Genomic DNA, 23,458 nt, shown 5'->3' on the forward strand with positions numbered 1-23,458 from the left:
CTGCCCGAAGTGTTGAAGTAACGCCATGTTCCCCGATACGTTGAGTATCATTGATGCGTCTAGATGACCCGGATTACGGAATGGGCCCGCGGAACCTCAAGGAAACGCCGCCCGAAAATGATTGATGAAAGTAGTAGACCTTTTTTTCTTCTACTAAGAGCGAGATTGCTGCGGCTGCTGTGGCTGCTGCTGCTCACTGAATATCCCCAACGGGCCCTTCAGCTTGACAAGCATCTCCTCCGTCTCGCCCTCGGGCGTGCTGAGCGCGGTCACGGCCCCGCCGGCGCCGATGCGCCACACCTCGGTCTCGGGCCCGTCGCGCGGGCTCGCCACCGTCTCGTCGTCCCAGCGGAACAGGCTGCGGATCGTCACGCTCCAGTCCCCCCGACCCGCGGCGTCCATGTAGCCCACGACGCCCGAGTACAGGCTGCGCTCCCCGTGGTGGGCCCCCTCGATGCCCTGCAGGATCTCGCAGCTGCGCTTCTTGGGGGCGCCGGTCATGGAGCCCGGCGGGAGGCTGGCGGCGAGGACGTCCAGGCCGGTGTAATAATGCCTCCTTGGCGATGCAGTAGCAGCGGTCGTGCCGTGGTTCTCGTTGAGGGGGGAGGACTGGGCCGTCGTCGCGGGGAGCTGGCCCTCGACAACGCTGATCATCTGGAACACGCTCGCGTACTCCTCCACCTTGAGCAGCTGGGGCACGGTGACGTGGCCGGGCCCGCAGACGCTGTGCAGGTCGTGGCGGACGAGGTCGACAATCATGAGGTTCTCGGCCTCCTCCTTGGGCACGTGCAGGATCTGCTCCGCCTGCGCCAGCGTGGCGACGGCGTCGGACTTGCGGACGGTGCCCTTCATGGGCCGCATGGAGCACAGGCCGTCGGCGGTGTACTCGAGGAAGCGCTCGGGCGAGCTGCTGATGAGCGTGGCGCCGCCGAGGCGGAGGTAGGATCCGAAGGGGGCCGGCTGCCTCGAGCGGAGCGAGCGGTACAGCTGCCACGAGCTCGGGACCTTGGTGGCGCTGGGGGCGCCCAGCTGTTGGCCATCGGCAAGCCAGTCGCTGCTGCTTCTTGGGGGCTTTTGGTGCGTTCGATTGTTGTCTGGTCGGTCAGGCAGAGCTCGTACGAGTCGCCGGCCGCGATGAAGTCCTGGCACTGGCGTACTTTGGAGTCATACACGTATGGTTCTGGTGAGACAATGGTCGGGGCAGGAGGGGTGACTGTCGGCGTGATAGGGGGCGTCAGGTTGTCGATGTCCCTGATCTTATGGGCGTTGAGCCTCAACCCATCAGACCAAAGAGTCGAGCTTTCCAAAGTATTCTGAGTCTCCTCCATCCATGTGCTTGCCTCGGCGGGTGACGGGTGCAGACTCTGAATGCGTATCGTTCCTTCCAGATGGTCAATGACGATGCTCTTGGTTATCCACGAAAAGCTCAAGTCTGGTCGGGTGTGTTGCCTCCTTTCGACAATGTCTACGTCGATGCACTCCAGACCCAGCTCATACGTCACGAAGCCCATGAAACCCCCGACAAAGGGTGATTCATCACCTCCAACGGAGACTCTACGAGTCTCGAGAAACTCGGCCAGAACGTGCCAGACGGAGCCTGTGCCGAGATTCACACTCTGGAGGGCTGCATTCCCTTGCGAAGGTACACGAATCGTGGCAGTTTTGTCACCGACATGGTACTCGAACCGCAGGGCTTCATCGACATCCAATGCGATTATGCTATAACGTCCTCGCACGTCTAGACCGATGCGCTTGGTATGGGCACTGGCTGAGTCCAGTACGATGTGTTCCTGGCTATTGTGTTGTAGGATTTCCACAATGTCAGGGGCTTCGATGTGCGGTGGCAGAGATATCGTCTTGTAGCTGTACTTGGACGGCCCATCGAGAGACGGTAACCATCTCTTATGCTCATCCCAACTCCGGGGGTCCAGTGTTGGACCAGACAGCAAGCTGGGCTTCGTAGGCCCAGACTGGGGCAGAGAGAAGCTGGGCTCCACGGTTCTGCCCCTTGCCGCGCTCCATCGGATTGCCTCGCTGAACCAGTTCTTGATGACTTGGTGCCCTGCCGGTTCGGAGCATATCGACTCGGGATGGTACTGCAAGCCCCAAAATGGCTTCGTCGCGTGTCGCATCCCCATGAGGATGCGCTCCACGAAGCCGGGACGTTGTTCGTCCACCCAGGCCAGTGGCACCACGTCGGGGTTTTTCGCCGGCGGTGTCCATCTCATCGTTGCCCAGTCGGCGTCCGAGACAGAGTCTTGTCCGACATCGGCGCACAGGCTGTGGTACAAAGTGGCCTTGAAAGGGGGTACAGCGTGGAATATGTTACCCTCGGCGATGTCATCGGCACTCGCATGCGGCCGGTGGTCAATGACGCGGATCATGCCATGCAGCCCCGTCGTCGACAGTTTCCGGATGGCGGCCCCGCAGCTGACGGCGAGACTCTGGAAGCCGAGACAGATGCCCAGGACCGGGAGCAGATGCTGGTCCTCGAGCTCCCACACGTGCTTCATGAGCCCCACATCGGCCGGGGAGGTGGGCGATCCCGGCCCTGGCCCGCAGACGACGGCGTGGTAGTGCCGGAGCTTTTGTCTCAGCGCATCGTGGAAGCCGGGGGAGGCCCGGGCCAGTTCCGGCGCATCGATGGATAAGACGTCGACGTCGGCGGCGAGGAGCTCGGTCAGCAACGAGACAATGTTGTTACTGAAGGAGTCGTAGGCGTCCAGGAACAGGATCCGAGGGCGGGACATGACGACTATCTCTCGCCGACAAGGCCAGTGGGCAATGTTGTCATTATCCAGAGAGGTTTGCAACAGCTTGGGTTCACGAGTGTCTCCTTTGAGCCGGGAGGCCGGTGGGTTCGCATCGCATCGGCGCATTCGTTAGTGGCGGTGTCATGTGGCAAATCAACGATTTTTATCAGGTGGTTCGCATAGTGCCCAGATACTACTGTACCTAGGTAAGCCCGAGTTGGATCCCTGTGGTGGCCCACTAAACCTCTGTTCCGGTTAGTGTCGAGTCAGACGCATGGATAATTACCTGGCCGTCGCAAACGTTTTTGCAGGAGACGAGTCAGAATAGAATTCAGGTGCATTAGTAGGGGTGGTGGGGGAGAGGTCAACGTCACTCGGTACCGCCGAGCTGGGTCAAATGCTAACCACTGGCTCTCGAGAAATATGCCGGTGGTTCCAGGAGTGCTGGTAACAGAGTGCCTAGCGAAAACGAGCCCTGCCGGCAGTCTGTTGAGGGCATCAGGCATGTATGAAGGTTCTAGCTGTGACCGGAACTTACCGACCACTCACCTACCATTACCTCTGCAGGCTGCATGCATATCACTGTGTGCTGAAAAAGAGAAGTGCGGCAAGGATATCATCCAGCACCCAGTCTCTCTATTCGTCCCCTCAAAGCGCTTTTTAATACTTTACCTAGGCAGACGGCCAAAACATATCCTGGCATCTCCGAATATGGATTTCCCTACGCTTGATGTAGTCTCTCGGGACGTAGCCGGACAGCAACTGCTCCAGTTGTTTTTCGATCGTAACAGTGGGAGGGTCCTGCAACATAGCTGGTGAGCAGTATTAATATACTTGTCTGGCTGCTCGCAAAAGCAACATGTTTCTCATCGTCTGGCAGTCTGGCAGTTTGGAGGCGGGGTTTGGGGTCAATTTCTGGGAGAGCGCCTCAGTCTGGGCCAGCCCCACAACTAACCGTTTCCCCACAGCCCGACCTGATTGATTGCTGAGATCCCTGCAAGCTAGCTTTCTGGTCGCCAAATTCTCGAAGCGTCGACAACACCCGCAAAGCCAGCCTGCCAGTTTCTCTTCATCATACGTATCAATCTCTACAAACCCGCTCCGTCCCGACTCCAGTTCTAAATTCCGTGTCTACAAAAACTTACATCGCGTCGGTCGCAGCCATCCTTATCTTCCAGCACCATACCATGGCGGACAACCCTAGACGGGGCGGCCGGGACCGTGGAGGCTATGGTGGACGCAGAGATGGCCCACGGGACAATCGTCGGGACGACCCGGATCACGATCGCTATAAGGAGAGACGCGCTGGGAAAGACGACCGCCACAGAACCCGCTCCGCCTCCCCTCGGAGAGAACGACGCGACCGCTCGCGAGATCGCCGGGATAGAGACCGTGACCACGCCAGGGACAACCGCCAATACCAGCCGCGCGGTGATCGCGGCTATGACCGAGGCTACGGAGGACGCGATCGCGATAGGGACTATGATAGACGTCGTAGGGATGATCGAGACGAGCCCAGATCGAGACACCGCGACCAAAACACTGCCCTCCCCAGCAGAGAAGGGAACAGGCGTGACGCTAGCCCTCCCCGCCGGGCGAACCCTTCGGAACGCAACGCCGACCTGCCGACACGTTCAAAGCAGCAGCCAGACAGAGGCAACACGCCACTCTCGTTTCGCGTTGGCAAGGGAGAGGAGAGCTCACGGGCAAGTCAAAGCAGAGACGATGTCAACCAAGGCAGTGAAGAGAGACGACATACTCCGCAAAACGACAATGATATTGCTATGGGGGATGACCAGGAGGGCGAGGGCGAGGGCGAGGGCGAGGGCGAGGACGATGTGGATGTCGAGGCCGACATGGACATGGCTGCCATGATGGGCTTTGGTGGATTCGGCACCACCAAGGGCTCGCAAGTGAAGGGGAACAACGTCGGGGCGGTGAGAAAGGAGAAGAAGACGGAGTATCGCCAGTACATGAACAGAGTCGGTGGATTCAACAGGCCGCTTAGTCCAGGACATCATTAAGTGGGTGTGGAGGAGGCGTAGAGACAGATCGGAATGATACCCAGTAGCCATGGATCTTACATAGGCAGGCATAGGATAACTGCAAGACAGCAAACACAAAGTGCATTTTTTACTTGTAACCTACTTCATGTAACCAAGCTTTTCCCAGGTCGATCTCGCGTGTCTGCTAATGCCTTAGCACAAAGCACCATACCATGCCCAGCCGCACTACTCGAACTCGAAAACAGAACGGACAATGTCCCTGGTGGAGCATGAGGCTGAATGAATATCATTCCTATCCGATGATGTCCCTTATTTGGTAGCTCTCCCCATGGGTATGGCGAATACAAGGAGCTCCGAAACACATCCATCGGCTTGCTGCACCTCCTGCCTGTTGACGTTTAGCGGTGGTTATCGCTATCGATCGCTACTTACTTATCGGACAGAAGCAGGAACAATGCCCCGCGCTTGGAGCTTGGCCCTGGAGAATGACGCTAGAGGCTGGGAGGACAGCCAGCACAGGCTGCACAGCTACCAATCGACGTCAGTTTCAGGCACAGGGTCCAGAATACTTGCTGCCATGCTGTCGTGTCTTTTGTGAGCTCGGCTTCCCACCACCACCTCAAAAAAGAAAACTGATCGCTGCAATTGCTGGGCGAAGCAGGAAGACCACACCTCCAAAGACTGCCCGGCGCTCGACCCAGCCACCCTCTACACGCACGTTTTCGTAGTGACGCCAATGACCTCGTGCTCATTGTGCCATGGCGTCGCATAACCAACTGGCGACAGCGCTGCTGTCCTTCTTTCTCTGCCTCCTACTTGGCATTGGCGGCCCTGGCTTTGCCCACGCCCTAGATGGTGATGAATCCATCCTCCATTCCGAGGTTACTCGTCTCAACAACCAGAGCTTGCTATGGGGACCCTACCGACCGACCCTGTACTTCGGCATGCGCCCGCGCGCCCCCCAGGGCTTGATGACTGGTCTCATGTGGGCCAAGGTCGACAACTTTCAAGATGTTCAGCACAGTATGTGGCGCCAGGCGCGTTGGTTTACTAGATGTAGCACTAGTGTTGACCAATTGTTCCTCTACAGATTTCCGCTGGACCTGCGAGCAGGACGAAGGCATGGTCGGCTACGGCTGGGACGAATATGACACCCGGAAAGGTGGCGTCCAGACAATCCACGATTCCGGCAACACTATCGACATGACGACGAGCCTCGTCAAGATACCCGGCGGCGCCCATGGCGGAAGCTGGGCCGCTCGTATCAAGGGCGAACCCCGCGAAGACGCCGCTGAAGGTGTGGAGACGACTGTTATCTTTTATGTTAATACCGAAGGCCTGGGCCACACTCTTGAGGTTTCGGGAGACAGTGAGAATAACGGCTTCAGTGGCGACGTTACCCTCAAGGGGTCTTCTGCGAGCCTGGGCGACTATAAGCTTGTTGTGACCAAGGGAACTGGAGACCACCCTACCAGCAGCCACCCTCTTTCAGCAGACCGGGCTGGAGACAAGACATTGGTCAACTCCATGACCGTCCCCGAGCAGCATGCCTGGCAAGGCAAAGCACTGCTCTTCACACAGCTCAAGAAGAGCGTAGATATGATTGTCGAGACATACGGTGCCGAAAATGCGCCGCCTCCTTGGCAAGTTTATCAGGTTGCCAACAGTCCCGCCGAAGGCAACGTGCAGATGATTCAGAAAACTTTCAAGGGCCCCTTTGAGTTTGACGTCTTGTTCTCGAGCGCTTCAGTCGGAAAAGAGGTCACCAGTGAGGATCTCACCCGCGAGATCAAGTCGACGTCCGAGTCCTTCAACAACAAGTACTCGGAAGTCTTCACGCCCCAGGCCCCCTTCCAGGATGACAAATACCGAAGACTTGGCAGCAGTATGCTCTCGAACTTGGCTGGTGGTATCGGATACTTCAATGGTCAACATCTGGTCGATCGCTCCTATGCTCCCGAGTACGAAGAGGAGAATGAGGGCTTCTGGGAAGAGGCCGAGGCAGCCAGGGCCAAGAAACAGGAGCAGCTGGAAGGCCCCTACGAACTATTCACGAGCGTTCCGTCCCGACCCTTCTTCCCACGTGGCTTCTTGTGGGACGAGGGTTTCCACCTTCTCCCTATTGCCGACTGGGACATGGACCTCGCTCTGGAGGTTGTGAAGAGCTGGTACAATCTGATGGACGAAGACGGCTGGATCGCTCGGGAACAGATTCTTGGTACCGAGGCTCGAAGCAAGGTCCCCGAAGCTTTCCAGGTCCAGTACCCCCACTACGCCAACCCTCCTACTCTGTTCTTCATTGTGGAAAAGTTCTTGCATAAGCTGCAGAAGGAAGCGAACGGTACCCAGGGTGCCAAGAAGGAGACTCTGGCAACTCAGGGCATCAAGTTGGAGAGCGCCCATGTTGAGAATTCTTCTCTTGGTCTCAAGTTTTTGCAAGAACTGTATCCTCTCTTGCGTCGCCAGTTCTACTGGTTCAAGAAGACACAATATGGCGATATCCGTTCCTATGACCGGGAAGCTCACTCTAGCCGGGAGGCCTACCGATGGCGCGGACGAACCGTTACCCACATCTTGACCAGCGGTCTCGACGATTATCCACGACCACAGCCACCTCACCCGGGCGAGCTTCACGTCGACCTGATGTCGTGGGTTGGCTTGATGGCCAAGACCCTCTCCACGGTTGCAAGGGCCATTGGGGAGGTTGATGATGCGAAGGACTACGAGACAGCCCTCGACAACATTCAGCACAACCTTGTGGACCTCCATTGGTCCGAGAAGGAGGGATGCTTCTGTGATGCTACTATTGATGAATTCGAAGAGCATCAGTTGGTCTGCCACAAGGGTTACATCTCGCTATTCCCCTTCCTTGTCGGTCTATTGAAACTCGACGACCCTCACCTAGGCAAGACCCTCGACCTTCTTGGCAATGAAGACGAGCTCTTCAGCCCCCACGGCATCCGCAGCTTGAGCAAGAGCTCGCCCCTATACGGCACTGGGGAAAACTACTGGCGAAGCCCTGTGTGGATGCCTCTCAACTACCTCGCAGTCGTGCAGCTGCAAGTAAGTCAAGTTCCTACTAATCCCATTGGCCTCAAGGTCGGCTGCTAACTACCATATCCCCTCTAGAACGTTGCTATGCAAAACGGGCCATACCAGGCAAAGGCGGCGGATCTGTACACGCGGTTGCGCAAGAACCTGGTGGACACGGTGTACAAGAGCTGGGAAGAGACCGGCTTCGCGTGGGAGCAGTACGACCCGGAGACGGGCAACGGCCAGCGTACACAACACTTCACCGGCTGGACGAGCTTGGTGGTCAAGCTCATGGCTATGCCTGACTTGAGCGACGTGGCCTCGCCACCCGCTTCCTCGTCCTCTGCTGCGTCGTCTTCTTCGGCTGCACCGGAGCCCGAGAAGTCGAGCGAAGACCAAGAAGACAAAGAAGGCCATGACGAGTTGTAGATATGTATTGCCTCTTTTAAGGTGATAATGACTTCTACACAATGCGGTATACCCCCTCCTTCCCCATATGCTCTTAGATGCTATGGAAGGACAGCATATTCTGAGCGAAAGTGTTTTCGGCGGCATAGACAATTAGAGCATCTCGAGGATTTGGTTCCACTTAGAAGGTAGGCGGAAACGAGTCGCTTGCCGATTGTATATAGTTGTCGAACCATTTCTCTCTCTTTCTCTGTTTTTGCTCGGACACACATTTCTGGTGAATATGCAGTACTCCCTCTCAAATAACGAGAAAATAAAAATAACGACCATTGAACAAACTTCGTAAATAATAATGATTTGAGTGATCGATCATATGGCCTAAAGTGAATAATATCCTGTACGCCAAGCACCCCTATGTACCTGCCCAGCGAAAACCATGTACTGCCGTAACGACCATCCCGTAACCTGAAAATATGACATTCCGTAATAGTATCCTCGAATGGCTGCCGGGACCTGTTTGATCCTACCTATCCTTACATTCCACATGGGGACTTCGCCACTTTGGCCTAGCCAAGAGACGGTACCTATTTCCGAGAATCCGCCGTGAAGCCATCCCCTTTCGTCTTCACCACCTTCCTGGGCAGAACCTCGATATCCCTGCTGAGGAGCTTGCGAAGCTCGGGGCTGATGATCTTCTTCTGCTCTTCTTCCTTGGCCTTGCCAGCGTTGCCGGGAGACGTCTGTGCCGCGTTCGTGGACGACCGCAGCGGGCTGGCCGGCGGTGCCGACGCGGGCGTGGCCGCCGAAGCCGAAGTCGTCGTCAAGGACTTAGGCTGTACCCTCGGCTTCGGGAAATTCTGCTTCTTGTCAATGGCCTCGACGAGTCTTTGGAAGCGCTTGTACAGGGCCTCGGCACGGATAAGTGTCGAGCCCAGGTCGATCGTATTGGAGAGTTCGTTCACTAAATAGATGGAAACCAAAGATTAGCAAACCCATCCCCTTTTTATGTGTTTGAATGGGGATCACGTGTAGCAAACTTACCATATTTCAAAACCTCGTCAAAGTGCAGAAGATGGTTCATGATAACATCGCGATGCTTTTCCAGGATAGCCAAGGCAATGAATAGGTGGAAGTTGCTGCTCAGATAATCGGTCCATAGGACTTCCCAGAGACGCAGTACGTCCATCCACTTAAACTCGCGCTTGTACCACACCAGCAACATTCGGAAGAAGAAGAAGAAATTTGTGCTGTCGGCCTTCTGGAGGTGCAGGTAGAGCTTCGGGTCCATGAACTGGACCAGGTGATCCAAAGTCATAAGCTGGTTGCGCATCCCTGACTGATCCCGAAGGAAGTTCCGCTCCATGCGGTCCATGAACTGCTGGAAACCCCAGAAAGCAATGGCGTCGTCTTGCATAACGGCGTATATAGGGGCAAGGAGGTCCGACATGCCCTGGACGTAGCCGAGATCCTTGTTATACTCATTGTAGGTCAAGAGCATGTCCTTCATCTGCTCCAGGTGCACATTCGTGCCGACCTCGGCAAAGGGCGAATCTGGATCCGGATGCGGTATATCTTCACCAGCAAAGATAGGAACCGTGCGGTCAGTTCGATGAACGTCCTTTTCTGTTATCTTGTGAGCAGAAATCCCAAGTAAACGGGCGATATGTTGAGAACGACTTACCAATACGGCTTCTTTGCTCTCTCCACCAATCGCCTTCCTCGCCTTCACCGCCTAGGTCGACCAGTCTATCCCACCATGACGCCTTGAGTTTCACATACTCGTCTCGCAACGAGGCCATTTGTGCTCTTCGTTCCTCGGCCGTGCTATACCAGTCGTAAACGCCGAGAAGGAAGAGCCATGCCTCCTTTCGGACACCATCTTCGGCATCTAATCCTCCATGGAACACCCGCTCCTTGACCTCGTCAACGGTGACGGACAGGCGGCCAGTTCTGGGGTCGAAATAGGTCGCCCACTCCTTCTGTGTGACGGGTCTCCTCCGCTCCTCGAGTGATAAGGAGCTGGCCTCAAGCAGTTCGAATTCGCCAACATCAGTATCCTCCATCTCCAACACATCCCTGGCCGTCCATATTCGCTGGGTTTGATCTCGCTCGCTCTGCTCGGCAATGCCCATAGCCCACCTCGCTAGATATATCCTTGCGCTGTCGAACTCATCCTGTATTGTTTGAACCTCGGGGTTTCTCATAAGTCTTCTCACTTGGGGCGGCACATTTGGGTTGTCCAGTACATCCTGGGCGGCTCTTCTGGTAAAGGTAGTAACCTTGCTGAACTTCTCCATGATGTTCCAGCCTGTTTCCTTCACAAACTTCATCACTGGGTCCATCTGGCCATCAGCGCTCTGCCTACTGGGCCCAGCCTGAGCGGCGCCCCTGGCAGATGCACCCCGACCGCCATCCCGCCCTCCGACTTGGGTAGGGCTGCTGGAAGTTAACTTGCCACCAAAAGCCTCGCTGTCCTCTTTGGTGGGTTCGACGAGGTAGATGTTAGGCTCAGCACCGCTCCGTTCAATCTTGATATAACGTTTGAGCCACCTGAGCACCTCGTCGCCGCCCCAGAACATCTGCCCATCCTTGTCGAATGGGTCGAAGTCGTTGCGCGCCCGCTTCTTCTTCTGCAGAATCGTGGACTGGCATTCGCTATCGTGGAAGAAGAGAGCAGGGAAGGAATCGCCCGCCCGGGTGTTAATCACCAGCGACCCGAACCACCAACCAAGACTAGGGGGACGCACGAGAAGCGAGTAAATGGCGCTGACGGGAATGGCAAAGGAATAATGGCCGACAGAGCCGCGATGTGTGGTGACGGTCGGTGGGGGCGGGACCAGGTAGCTTTGTTTGGGGGGCGACTCATCGTCGGTCAAGTCGACCTTGACGTAGATGCTAGCAGCTTCTCCTAAAGACGTCTCTGGGATCCAAGCCAGAAGAAGGTCGGATGAGGCGGCCGAGGTGGACATCCTGGAGCTTGACGAGGTGGGCCGCTCATTCCGGGGCCCTTTCTGTTGCAGCAGCGCGATGAAGCCCGGGATATTGTCCTTGGCCGAGGGTGTCGGGTGGACATAAACCTTGCTTTTGGAGAATAGCAGCTTCACCCCACGGCCTGACTCGGTGTGTGTGATGGTGTTGTACTCGCCCTCCTCGTCGTCACTCATGGCGAAGAAGCTCCCCGTCGGCGACGCGGGTCGGCCTGGTGTAGTAGACGTGGGTGGGGGGTCCGGCCCTGATGTCATTGCTCTAGGCTTTTGGCAATGAAGCAGCGTCTATCAAGATGCAAATGCTCGAGATCTCGACGGCCAGCAACACCTGGTTGGAAGGAAAATAGACAGAGGCTTTCCAAGCTAACACTCGGAGAAGCAGATCGAAAATGCAGATTCAAGAGTCTCTCAAGAACCAGAGCATCGATTGTTTGAGCATGTGGAAACAAGAGCATGTGAGCTGTTTAAAGCAAGACAGCAGCCCCGCAATCATCGACGCCCCCAGCAGCCCAGGCTGCCAGGCCCAGGACCTGGGAAACTTCCAAGTTGGGTCGGCGGGGTTGACGCCAGGTGACAGGTACTGATTCACGGGCGCTGAGCCACGACCAAACTGCGGTACCGTTAGTACCCGGCACCTGAACCTTTAGCGTATCCATTCCTCTCGCCTCTCGTCAGGCGCTATGATCCGCTGCATTGCATGCCTAGCCTGTCCTGTGCCCTCCTGCCTCGTCACCCGCTTCCATCATGATTCGCCTACGCCGTACGCGGATGATACGCGAGGCGAGGAGGCAACATCGCCCCCTTTATAACCAATATGCATGGACAAAGAGATCTTCAAGAATCGAGTGCTGAAGTGAATGAGTGTGGCTTATGTGGCAATGAATGTATGGTTATCTAACGTGACAATAGCAATCATGACAAGCAAGACTCTGATCATTCTTTTGCAATCTGGTTGTATGCCGCAATACACCCTTTTGGTGGACAATGTCTGGTAGTGGTATGCTATTCCAATGTCGAGATCTGTAAGTCCCGATGCAGACCAATACAAGCTGAAGACTTGTTTGCTGGCCGTGAACCATTGCCTGTTCTTGAGGAGGAACACTGTTTGCAACAGCTCAACAACGGATGCCGAACTGCTGCATTTGAGCGGGTGTTATATACACTACCGTCACCTTCACACAGGGACTGCCTTGGAATGTATTTTGCTCTCGTGTTCATTATCGCTTATCGCCTGTACTTCAACGGCCCCGCCGTTTTATGCTATCTTTAGATCCAATATACTCCTGATGAGGAGAAGCAGAGCAGTCAAAGTGTGCCGAAATGAAAATCGCTTGCTGGCTGTTCTAAGGGGGTCATCATCTCATCCGTGGCCCGCTGGGCAAACCTCTCCTAGGTCCGCTGGGCAAACCCGGTCTCCCTCCACCACCGCTCAAGTCGTTCTCGCTGCTAGCCCAGGGTGAGTTCGCAGCCACAAAGGGACGGTCGCCGCCCTTGCCGCCCGATCCCCCATCGTACATGCCGCCCGGCGCGAATCGATCCTCGTAGTCGGCCGACCCTCCACCCCTGTGGCTACTCTGCTGTTGGCCCTGCGGAGGCTGGAATGGCCCGTTGCCGGCCGGGCTCGCCGTTCGCGAACCGCCCCAAAGTCTTTGACGCAGCCGGTCCTGCGCCGATCCTCCGCCCGACGGTGTCGCCTCGCGCCCCGGCGCCGCCGCCTGGTAGCTGCCCGCGCGCTGACTGGGGAGCGGTCGCGCCTGGACCTCTTCGCGCGCGCCCGCCATGGGATCCGAGTTGCGCCCGCCGAACGGGTTGAGCCTCGGGTCGCCCCCGCGTGCGGCCGGCGGGGCGCCGCGGCCTCGTCGTAGGCTCTGCGAGTCTTGGGGCTGCGACACCGGGTTGTTGTCCCATAGGGAGCTCAGGCTTCCGCTGCCTTGTTGTTGGGTGAGCCCGCCGTAGCGCGCGCCGACCTGGCCCTGCTGCGAGACGGCGGGTTGTACGGGCGCGGGAGCCTTGGGGTCGGGCGGCAACCAGCCGGGAAAGGGGCGGCCCTTTTCTGTGTAGTACCCCCTCAGGATGCGGCAGACGTGGGTGTCATCTTCGGTGTCACCGTCGGTTTCGCCACCGAGAAACGTTCTTTGGAGGTTGTTGATGCGTGAGGTGGTGGTGGTGAGGATGTTCGAGTACCAAGACATGGCTGGCTGAAATGACGGCCTACGCGAGGCTCCCTACGCAGTGGTTCCCAGTGGTGGTTCGGTTGACTGCGTCAGGTTGTTGCTCCAAGTTCCACGAGGGGCGGGTTGCAAATGATGCCGTGTAGCGATCGGTCGGTCCGTGATATAACCGGGGCGAAAGGGAGGTAGGGAGGTAGGGGAGGAGTCGTCGGTCGTCAGGAGAGGATGGGAGACACTGAGGTTGATATATCGGTCAGGAAAGCGTCAGGGCGGGTTTTGGGGAGTGGAGATGAATTGTGTCTCGAAGTCGGTGCTGGGATGAATAGTTCTTGTTTCAAGGCTCGAGAAGATCAATGCTATGCGCTAATAACTTTATGTATTGGTGTACGTGCAGTGCAGTGCGCAGTGCAGGATGCCTTAATAAGTAGTACCAATGCTAAGCTTTGGCGGGGTGGTAGGTCCCGCCTCAGGAACAATGAAATAGGGCAGCGTATCAAAATCCTTGATTGCATCTCGAGTCCCGCCAACAAAGACGCGGGCAAAAACATGAAAGGTAAGCAAGGAGAGAAAAAGAAGAAGCAAAAAGCATACAATGGCATTCTGCAGCCGTCTCTGGCTAGACTTGGCTCTTGTATCGTTTGGAGTCTAGCGGTTACATCACTGGCGCCATCTAGACTCGTTCTTTATCAAAACATCTCCAGCATAGAAAACTCTTCGCTCATTAGAGGGTATACCGCCCAGTAGCATCTGCCAACTCGTGCTTTCCGCACAGCTGGCTGGTGGCAGAAATCTAGCTAAATTAGACTCAGAAGGGAGTTTCTTCTTAGAAGTCGAGGTCCTTGGCACGATCAAACTCGACCTCGCGTTCCACCTCACCGCGCCGTCTCACCACCTTCTTGGGCTTGCGCGCAGCAGGTGCAGCAGCTCTCTTCCTCTTGCCGCCGGCTCCCGACTTCTTCTTGGGTGCTTCGGCCTCGCTGTCATCCTCATCCTCGCTGGAGTCATCATCTTGCGACGCGTCGTCTTCGCTGCCAAGCCAGTCGTCCAGGTCGCCAAGGTCTTCCTCGCTGTCATCCAGATCGCTGACATACTCGACAGCACCATCCACCTCATCGTCCAATTCATACTCGGCTTCGTTCTCTTCCTCGTCCTCGATACCGGTATCCATGTCCTTGTCACGGCTGGCCTCGCCCTCCCGCTCCATGGCTCTAAGCACCTTCTTCCAGATGCCCTCGCTGACATTCAGGGGCTGGTCGCCATACGCGCCTTCGCGAAGTCTCTGCAAAAGTTCTCGCTCAATCGTTCGCTCGAGTTTGGCGGCCGCCTCTGCCTTTCGCTCTCTGGTCTCTTCGCGTCTCCTGATCTTGGGCGCCAGCTTCGGTACTATTGTCTCGCCCAGGCGGGCCTCTTCCTTGGCTAAACGACGAGATCGGATGGCCTAGAGCATGTGTTAGTGTTGTCCCGGCGAGCAGTCCAGCACGGTGAGTGGGTATGCATACAACTTGCACAAGTCGCGTCAAACGCTGCTTAGCTTTATGCTGAAGGAATTGGGGCCAGTATATCAACCACTCGTCGATCTGTTTCAAGGCTTGTTGATAATTGGCCGACAGCTTCCTTCGCTCCCAAAGCTTGGAGGGCATGTGCGCTCTCTCGATTGTCTTCATATACAGATAGATGGTGCCATTGGCAGAGGCCCGAACGGTAGCATCTGTAGGCGTGGAGGGTCAGTGACTAGTCGCCCGAAACGACGCAATGTGGAGTGCTTACATCTTGAGTTCGCCAGGGGGCAACTTTGACGGTTCTGTCTGCTGGTTAGCCAAGATACACAATGATGGGTTGGTTGTAACGTACGCAAAGACCAGTAATGTTCATTTCATTGCGACAGAATGTTTGTTCCTTGGTGGCTGCATTGACGTTAGTACGATTGCCTGGGAAAGATACCGGCGCCGTCAATCCTACTTTTGATTTTGAAACTGCAAAACTGCTCTGTAGCCCCTGTTAGTCTCTATACCCAGGCGTAAGGCGGTTGCAGTATTGTAACTTACGGTTGATAACCTGCCAGACGATCTCGTCGGACGCCATGGTGGCTGGCTGGGGTGCTGAACGAGGAGTGGATGATAGTGATGACTGGCAGTTGATCTCGGTTCTCGCAATGTCCCAGTAATTGTGACAAGGAGCAGAACAGTTTCCTGATTGTCCTGGCCGGAAATTGGGAGCGGATAAGCTCAAATGTCCGGATTTCGCTGCGCAATGGGTGCCGGTTTTGGCATAAACTTCAAGGCCGTCCAAACGCCTTTGCGATATCTTTACTGTCTCTTACTTCTGGAGGAAATAATAAATTTTGGCGGGGCCCTTGGGCGGTCAAGAACGGCACTCAGCAAGTCGATTCCGCTCGAGCCAATGAGAAGTCAGATATTTCTGGGTGGGGTCAGATACATGTACTTGCATCGTCGTATGTACAGTATCTGGTATCCACTAAACTTCGGGAAGGGTAACGATGCTGGGTACAGCTTGAGCTGCAGGGGTGGTGGTAGTAGCTGGTGAGGACTTCAAGAGCAGTAGTATTGGACTGCTTGACTCCTCACTCCCACACATGCCGCACAGCCAACGAATGGAACTGCTTATATCAATACGTGTTGGTTAACTCTAGATTTTTTCCTGCGAGACATATAACTCCGTTATATCCATTGTTCCGTCCCATACTGCCCAACCTGCGTTTCCTGGCTGGTAGGAGTTGATGACTCAGCGGCTGTGAACGCGAACTGGTAGTCAATGTTGCGCCGTCTTATTATACGGACGAAGCCATTCAGTCTTCAGGCCGCAAGGCCCTTGGCTCGCGGGCTTGCGCATCGAGCATTCCAGACCAGAAGCGGGATAGTTTCTCCACCATGTGGCCGGCAGGGGATCCGGCCCCTGAATAGTCGATTATACTTGCAACAACGACGGCAGTATCTAGTGGCCAGCCAAAAAAATGAGACCATATACGCCCTGTCGACTGCCCAAGGTACGGCCGGAATAGCCGTCATCAGAGTCTCTGGACCAGCTTGTCACGAGGTGAGCGGGTGAGAAAAAGCAAAGCCTGTCATCATGAAAATACATGCTGACTTCACCCCTTTCAGGTATACACGGGTCTCTGTCCTGAACGCCCTCTCCCGAAGGCCCGCTATGCTAGTGTAAGAACTCTATTCCATCCCCGGTCTGACGGGTCCAACGTCCTGGACTCGAGCGCCATGGTTCTCTATCTTCCCGGGCCCAAGACGGTCACGGGCGAGGACGTGCTAGAGCTCCATGTGCATGGCGGAAGCGCTACCGTGAAGGCCATCCTGTCTGCGGTCGCGGCGTGCCCTGTCAGTAGCGGCAGTATCCGGTATGCTGAACCGGGCGAGTTCACCAAGCGCGCTTTCCTGAATGACAGGCTGGACCTCGCACAGGTCGAGTCGCTGAGTGATACGCTCTCCGCCCAAACCGAACAGCAGCGGCGGGCGGCCGTTCGTGGCTCCAATGGCGCCTTGGGGAGAACCTACGATGATTGGCGTCACAAGCTGTTAGACGCCAGGGCTGAGATCGAGGCTATCATCGATTTCTCCGAGGACCAACACTTCGACGAGTCCCCTACAGACTTACTAGCGAATGTCTCTCAGCAGGTGGAGGATATTATTCAGGGCATCGAGGTGCATGAGGGTGCCAGTCAGCGAAGCGAGCTTCTTAGGAATGGCATTCGGATAGCTCTGGTGGGACCGCCAAATGCTGGCAAAAGCTCTCTGATGAACCAGATTGTCGGCCGAGAAGCGTCCATCGTCTCTGGCGAGGCCGGAACCACTCGAGATATCGTCGAAGCCCATTTGGACATACGGGGCTACCTATGCACCTTTGCCGACACGGCCGGTTTCCGATCTGACAACACGCCAGGGATGCCTGGCGCTAGTAACGAGGGCGTCTTGGGTGCCATAGAGCGCGAGGGCATTCGTCGAGCTCGAGCCAAGGCCTTGGAGTCGGATGTGATCATGGCCCTGGCCTCGATCGAACGGGATTTGACAGGCGAGAACTCCCTTGTATACGATGCGGAGACTCTCGAGCTCCTCCAATCCGTCGGCAAGGGCATAGTGGTGGTAAACAAGTGCGATGGAGCTCCACGAGATGAACTGGAGCTGCTGGTCGGGGATTTCGTGGCCACGGCCCTCGAGAAAGTCGAGGGACTGCCTGCCGAGCCGATTCTCATCTCTTGCAAAGAAGCTCAAACCCGTACCGTGCAGATCCAAGATCCAGGAGGCGTCCACAAAGTGGTCAACCGCCTGGCCACTCTCTTTTCTGATATGACCGCGCTACCTGCCGATCATCAGGACCTACACGGTGTTACAGAGAGGCAAAGACAGCTCCTGGTACAATGCCGGCAACACCTGGAAGATTACGTGGGCAACACTTCGTCGGAGGATATCATGGATGAGCTCAATTTTGTAGTTGCAGCTGAAGATCTTCGATATGCCGCGAACTGCCTGGCGCGGATCACGGGTCGCGGGGAAACCGGGAATGTGGAGGAAGTATTGGGCGTCATATTCGAAAAGTAAGTCGCGTGAATCTTCTACCCGTTGACAAATTGTAATCACTGACCGAATCGTTTGCGCAGGTTCTGTGTAGGGAAATGAATGAAATTAGATATCTAATACAGAAGAAGGAGAAAAATCAACCCGTCTTCCAAACTCCTTCCCAATGCAGCCTGATCTGATGCTTTGTGTCTAGCAAGATGATGCGATATTGTTGTTACATGAGTGTATGCCTGAGCATTCTAATTCTTTCTAGGGGTCCTCTTTGGTGTTGTGGTGTACAGTCTTGTCCGAAACGATGCAAGGTGGAAAACGAAGCTGAATGCTGGGGGTATGTGATATATGTCCTGGGCGCCGGCCGAATGCAGTGACAAATGAGAAGGTGTTGATACATTAGCTTCCTCCGTATAAGAAGGAGGAAAACCAGATGGAGTTGAGGTCGTCATGGCGGGGATAAGATATTCCCCGAAAACAACTGGGCGCGAAAGTATTATTTATTCGTCGTCGTCGTCCTTGCCGTCCTTGTTGTAGCCGCTGCGGCCAAAGTTCTTCTTGTCGTCCTCATCGTCACCATCCTTGTTGTAACCACTGCGGCCGAAGCAGCGCTTGTCATCCTCATCGTCGCCGTCCTTGTTGTAGCCGCTGCGGCCGAAGCTGAGGGTCTGAGGGCAGTTGGTGAAAGTGAAGGCGGCCATTGTGGATGTTTGGCGTGTGATTTGGAGCAAAGAAGTATTAATGAGTCTTGGTGTTGTAGAGCGCGTGAGGCTTCTTGTTGTTGTTGTGTGTGTATGTGTGTGTGGTGGCAAAGCTGAGAGCTAGTTGCTGTAGATGTTGTTTGAAGGTGAAGGTGAAGGTGTAGTAGTATTAGCTGTTGTTGTTGCTGCTGGATGTTTGTTGATGATGGTGATGATGAGATTGGATCTAGACGGGGGGCAACTTGGAGTTATATAGAAGTCTGGAGGCTATACCCGTATACCTCAAACTATCAAGGTATGCCGGCTCGTCCGCGCCGCAGCAGCAAGCCAGCCCCCCTGGCACGGCGGGCGGTACGGCGGGGAGGCATCTCACTCCATCGAATCTGAACGTTGAAACGGGAAGCTGATGACCTCAGATGGTTGAGTGCTGCCTGAAAAAACAGAACCCAGCCTCGACAGGGGTTCGCCGTGAGAAAACGCTCCCCCCTGGAAGCCTCAAAAACGTGGGATACAGCCGAGTTGAGGGTGAGTCCAGTTCAGGGGGCCGGCAGCTCGAACGGGTTGTTTGGACCCCCAAGTAGGTAGGTACAAAGTAAGCAGAAATCGCATATAGAAACAAGGCGTTTTGGGGATGAGACAGCAGAAAGGCATTGTCTCGATTAGGAAGAATGCTGATGATGTTGCGCAACCGCAGCAGATGCATGGAAGCCGGATGGAATCTAAAAATGGGGGCCACACCTTGTAGGGCTGAATGTACAGAGATACGACGCAGATTTGCCAAGCCCGCAGACGGCTATCAATTTGATTGATGGACGAGCCAGTCTGACAGGCCACACACACCCACGCGCACGTCGCACATACGACCAATGCGAAAAAAAGAAAAAAGAAAAAAAGCGCGAAGCCTGGCTGGTGACTCGGCGAGTCTGATGAGTCTGACAGCTGCTGCAACCACTCAAGGCTGGCCAAGGTACCGTACACAAACAACGTAGCTGCATACTGGTGCCCTGGAAATAGCACCTCTTTCTCAGCCAATCACGCCACACCGAATCGAAGACAAATCAAAGACAATCGTATCTCGAGCCTTCCCGAAGCAGCTGGATCTTGCGGCCTGCAACGACCCGTATTGACTCTCCCATTCCCCTGGGTCAGGGCCAAAAGTCAGGCTCAGTCATTATGATACCCAGCCTGCCATGCCATGCCATGCAACCATCCACCCTCCAGTGGTGTACGGTACCTAAGGTTACCTATTTCCCACATGGTAGATGCACATCTCCTCTGCGCACGGCGACTAAGTACCGTACTTTCGGTCGGTCGCCGAGTCACTAAACGAAATTGCTTACCTACTTACTCGGTCAAGACCGAACATCTCGAAGGCCGGTGGTCATGGTGATGGTGATTCCTCCTGCCGTCTCCTGCTCGTGGCCCAAAAATCCCAGCGTATTCCAAATTGGCATTCGGAAACCCCACCACACCCTGGGGATTACTTATGCGGAATGCTGCTGATTCGTCGCTATACCCCCATGACAAAGCCTCAATGCATAGACTGTGAGTCAGCCGGCCACCGTTCACTTGCGTATAGGCGAGAGATGATGCTGCCACTGAGGGCGTGCGAATTCTGTCCGTGGGCTTGCAATTGCGTCAAGTGACGGGCCTATCCTGACCGGCAGAATCCGGTGTGCTTAGGAACCACGGATGGGATTAAAAATCCGGGCTTGGGCGGGAAGCATCACGCATGGGTTTCGGTCAGCAAGTATACGCGGCGGCCGTTACCAATCAGCGTCCGCCGACACAGGTTGCGGCCAAGGCATCAACTCAGGGGGCAACGCTAGATGGTCGCAGGTGAGTTGAGCGATGGGCTCAGGCTCGGCAGCAATTGGCTGGCCGTGATGCCAGAGTAAAAAAAGAACTGCACCTCCATGAAGCCCCTCCAACACCCTCCGAGCTCGTACCACACCCTCTTCATCCTTCTCCTGCCACGGGTGCCAAGGGTGCCACGAGGTGCCAAGCGAACAGACTCTCCAGAGAGTCCCGACTCCCGTTGAAGAGCACTGACCTCAATCCCGAGTACATGAGACAGACAGATGGAGAGAGAGAGAGAGGCAGGGAAGCCAAAGTGGAAAGGAGAGAGAACAGATTTTAGCGCTTATGCTGGCTGTTGCAACTCCAGTGGCAGCTGGAGTACTAGTAGGAAGCGCCCAAGCATTTTCTTCTAACGGTCACCTATTTTTAGCCCCCAGTCTCTCTCATTGGTTCCTCAGTGGCTGCTCCCCCAGCAATACTGGACCAAATTAGCACAGCCGCCCTCCTTGTCATTCGAACAGTGGGCTAATTAGCGATACAACCCTCAAATGGGCAAACTCTTATGGTTCGCTCTTACTTACAGCAACAGCCATCTTGATCGTAAATGCATCCCGTCTCTTACATTACATAGGCAGGTACGTTACCCAATTCCAAATTCCCAGACATACATATTTTGGCAAGTAGGCACGCGCTGCACTTCTCTTAGCTAAGAACGACTCCGACTGACTGCAGAGGTTTGCATGGGTGACGGTGACGGCGTTTCCTAGCTTGCATATCGTTATTACATACATACATACCTAACCTACATCATTCATGGATCTGCACTTTCCTTAGTACCTATGAGACCCAAGTTGGTAACAGAGACCTTTCCGACTTAAACCCCTTTCAGCCTCAACGTATACCCTTCACCGCCGGCACACCGTGACAGCAGTGCCCCCTCAAGACCTTACCCTCACGGATCGGAGCCTATGCCCACACACGCCTCTGTCTTCACCGGCGAGGCTATGCGACTCGGCGTCTCGTCGGCCGTACTGCGTACTGAGTAATCGGGACATATGACATGACTATACTATGCTAGCTGACGCCCACGACTGCCAATCGTCAGTCTTTCTTGAAACATGATACAACCGTAAATTATATATTCTATTCGCCGATGGCAACCTCGTACATCATCCGCGTAAGGTTCCGCGTCGCAGCGACGATGACCCCCCCCCCCACGCCCTCCGGGTGTCCAAGAGTCCATGATTGGTATACGCCATACCAGGGGGGCAGCTCGTCGACTCCGGAGAGTCCCCATCACATGCGAACCATTTACTAATAGAAAACAGGTGTGTCTTCAACAATTGTACAGTCACTACCACAAAACCCCCTGCCTGGAAATTGCACTGAAATCTGCTCGCCAACGGATGCTGACTTTGTTGCTACGCCCTTCCGGTCCCGATGCTACGGGGGAGCCATCGATGACTGAGGTCTCTAAGACATGGGCGTCGTAAGCGAGGTTCCTCAAACTTGAAGATAGAAAGACCTGTCTTACATGCCTGCCTACCTGCCTACTACCATTGAAGCCCTTTACTGGCATAGCCACTTACATACCTAAATCTAATGACTCTGACCTCGCAGGCCAACGTTTACGACAAGGCCGACATCGTCATCAAGATGAAAAGCAGGCGCCGCCAGATTCCTGACTCCCAGCAGATGATTTGATTGTGTCTCTTCTGCTGCCGAACCTGAGTGCTGAGCCACGAATCTTATGTCAAGAAATTTGATATCGCGGTGAATGGCTCCACTCTGTAACGTTACGTTACTTGTATATACCGACACGCGATATGCATACTTGGCTCTCTCCTCTCTCCCCCTTCTCTCTGCCGCTCTGCCGCCGTTCCATCGCGTCGGGTACAATGTGCTGTGCCTTTCGTCGTAAAGAGATCCGCGACCTTGTCTAATAGCACAGCCAGATATGAGGTGGCTTACATTTGACTCTGGCTTCGGATCACTCCGCATCATTCGTTGTTTGAGCCTCATACTTGCTGCCTGTCGAATGAAGCCACCCCGCGAACGTTGCTGCCTTAGACAAAAAGCCCGTTCTGGCCCTTTCAGCCACCATGTCGGCGACGGCCAAAAGCTGAGCTGAATAAGGATTGTACCCGCCGACAGGAGCCAGAGATAGCCGCAGCATCGAAACAGATCAGATTTCCATCGTCCCAGCCCCAGATCCGAGGGGGGTCGCTTTTGGTAGGAGGCTGGGGCGAGGCAAAACAAACCCCCTCTGCCTCCAATCCAGCTCGTGTTACGGGGACACAAACGATCCTGCTCATCAGCTCTTCGCAATTGCCCCTCTATAGCCGCCGTTCAGGACCAATCCAATTCCTTTCCCCGTTCTCATGGGGTTGTCACAGCATTACAAGTTCGGCAATACGAGTCGATATATACGGTGGATTTCGCGGTGGGTTTCCTCCCCGGCAGCCTTACCCGTGAACCGTAGCGTTGCAGTGACATGTTCTCGGTCGTGCTGAAACAACCACGGCCATATATTTCTGGAATAGCGCTGTTCAGGGCTCGATAATGCCTATGTATGCATCCAAGGCGGACACCTCCGTAAGTCGGCAAATCAACATCATCAACATCGTTCTGCAAGGGGAACCTCTAGACGGATGACACGGATCGGCAGTGCATGCACGCCGTGTGACTCGTTACGTGCAGAACGAACTCCTTGCCATTGTCATGGAACCGGGACCGAACGCCGAGTGCTCGCACCGAGCACTTCGGCGAAGCAGTGCGCTGGACGCCGATCCGTATACGAAGGATTAATAATGTACGGAGGATTTCTCATCGCTTTCAGTATACGCCATTGCATCATATCCCAAGCCAGCGAAAATTTCAATATAGGATAATGCGGCTACCTACATGCACCTAGCCAATGCCCGCCGGCGCACGGGTTTCAGCGCATATGAGTGTGCAGCACGTTCACTATGAATCATTCTGTGTACAGACTTATTATAGCATGCCGCCTTGTGCGCATCCTACATCCTCGGGGTCCGAGAGGCAGACTTCCCCCTGCTGACAG

General features: G+C 55.2%; 8 protein-coding genes across 8 annotated transcripts; 3 read left to right on the top strand and 5 right to left on the bottom strand.

Moving 5' to 3' along the window:
- Positions 1 to 153: 153 nt before the first annotated feature.
- Positions 154 to 2,750, bottom strand: PG986_001642 (uncharacterized protein; the record flags this gene model as incomplete). The annotated part of the gene is made up of 2 exons (XM_066837864.1): positions 154 to 1,063; positions 1,120 to 2,750. The coding sequence occupies 2 exons, from the start codon at positions 2,748 to 2,750 to the stop codon at positions 154 to 156; spliced, it is 2,541 nt and encodes an 846-aa protein (XP_066706757.1).
- Positions 2,751 to 3,940: 1,190 nt separating this feature from the next.
- Positions 3,941 to 4,777, top strand: PG986_001643 (uncharacterized protein; the record flags this gene model as incomplete). Its single annotated transcript, XM_066837865.1, has 1 exon — positions 3,941 to 4,777. The coding sequence occupies one exon, from the start codon at positions 3,941 to 3,943 to the stop codon at positions 4,775 to 4,777; it is 837 nt and encodes a 278-aa protein (XP_066706758.1).
- A 740-nt stretch (positions 4,778 to 5,517) lies between these two features.
- PG986_001644 (mannosyl oligosaccharide glucosidase) lies at positions 5,518 to 8,221 on the top strand (the record flags this gene model as incomplete). Its single annotated transcript, XM_066837866.1, has 3 exons — positions 5,518 to 5,782; positions 5,850 to 7,822; positions 7,889 to 8,221. The coding sequence occupies 3 exons, from the start codon at positions 5,518 to 5,520 to the stop codon at positions 8,219 to 8,221; spliced, it is 2,571 nt and encodes an 856-aa protein (XP_066706759.1).
- A 563-nt stretch (positions 8,222 to 8,784) lies between these two features.
- PG986_001645 (GTPase activating protein) lies at positions 8,785 to 11,442 on the bottom strand (the record flags this gene model as incomplete). Its single annotated transcript, XM_066837867.1, has 3 exons — positions 8,785 to 9,161; positions 9,242 to 9,823; positions 9,882 to 11,442. 3 exons carry the CDS (start codon positions 11,440 to 11,442, stop codon positions 8,785 to 8,787), a joined length of 2,520 nt encoding a protein of 839 aa, XP_066706760.1.
- A 1,100-nt stretch (positions 11,443 to 12,542) lies between these two features.
- On the bottom strand, positions 12,543 to 13,379 carry PG986_001646 (uncharacterized protein; the record flags this gene model as incomplete). The annotated part of the gene is made up of 1 exon (XM_066837868.1): positions 12,543 to 13,379. One exon carries the CDS (start codon positions 13,377 to 13,379, stop codon positions 12,543 to 12,545), a length of 837 nt encoding a protein of 278 aa, XP_066706761.1.
- Positions 13,380 to 14,181: 802 nt separating this feature from the next.
- Positions 14,182 to 15,440, bottom strand: PG986_001647 (uncharacterized protein; the record flags this gene model as incomplete). The annotated part of the gene is made up of 6 exons (XM_066837869.1): positions 14,182 to 14,796; positions 14,858 to 15,066; positions 15,126 to 15,159; positions 15,210 to 15,262; positions 15,318 to 15,353; positions 15,404 to 15,440. 6 exons carry the CDS (start codon positions 15,438 to 15,440, stop codon positions 14,182 to 14,184), a joined length of 984 nt encoding a protein of 327 aa, XP_066706762.1.
- Positions 15,441 to 16,280: 840 nt separating this feature from the next.
- PG986_001648 (uncharacterized protein) lies at positions 16,281 to 18,081 on the top strand (the record flags this gene model as incomplete). Its single annotated transcript, XM_066837870.1, has 3 exons — positions 16,281 to 16,412; positions 16,478 to 17,919; positions 18,072 to 18,081. Coding segments are annotated over 3 exons (1,584 nt in total), but the record flags the coding sequence as incomplete, so codon positions are not given.
- A 312-nt stretch (positions 18,082 to 18,393) lies between these two features.
- Positions 18,394 to 18,594, bottom strand: PG986_001649 (uncharacterized protein; the record flags this gene model as incomplete). Its single annotated transcript, XM_066837871.1, has 1 exon — positions 18,394 to 18,594. The coding sequence occupies one exon, from the start codon at positions 18,592 to 18,594 to the stop codon at positions 18,394 to 18,396; it is 201 nt and encodes a 66-aa protein (XP_066706764.1).
- Positions 18,595 to 23,458: the final 4,864 nt, after the last annotated feature.

This window comes from Apiospora aurea (genome assembly GCF_038362705.1).
Source record: "Apiospora aurea strain CBS 24483 chromosome Unknown utg000001l_segment0_segment0, whole genome shotgun sequence".
NCBI classification, from domain to species: Eukaryota; Fungi; Ascomycota; class Sordariomycetes; order Amphisphaeriales; family Apiosporaceae; genus Apiospora; species Apiospora aurea.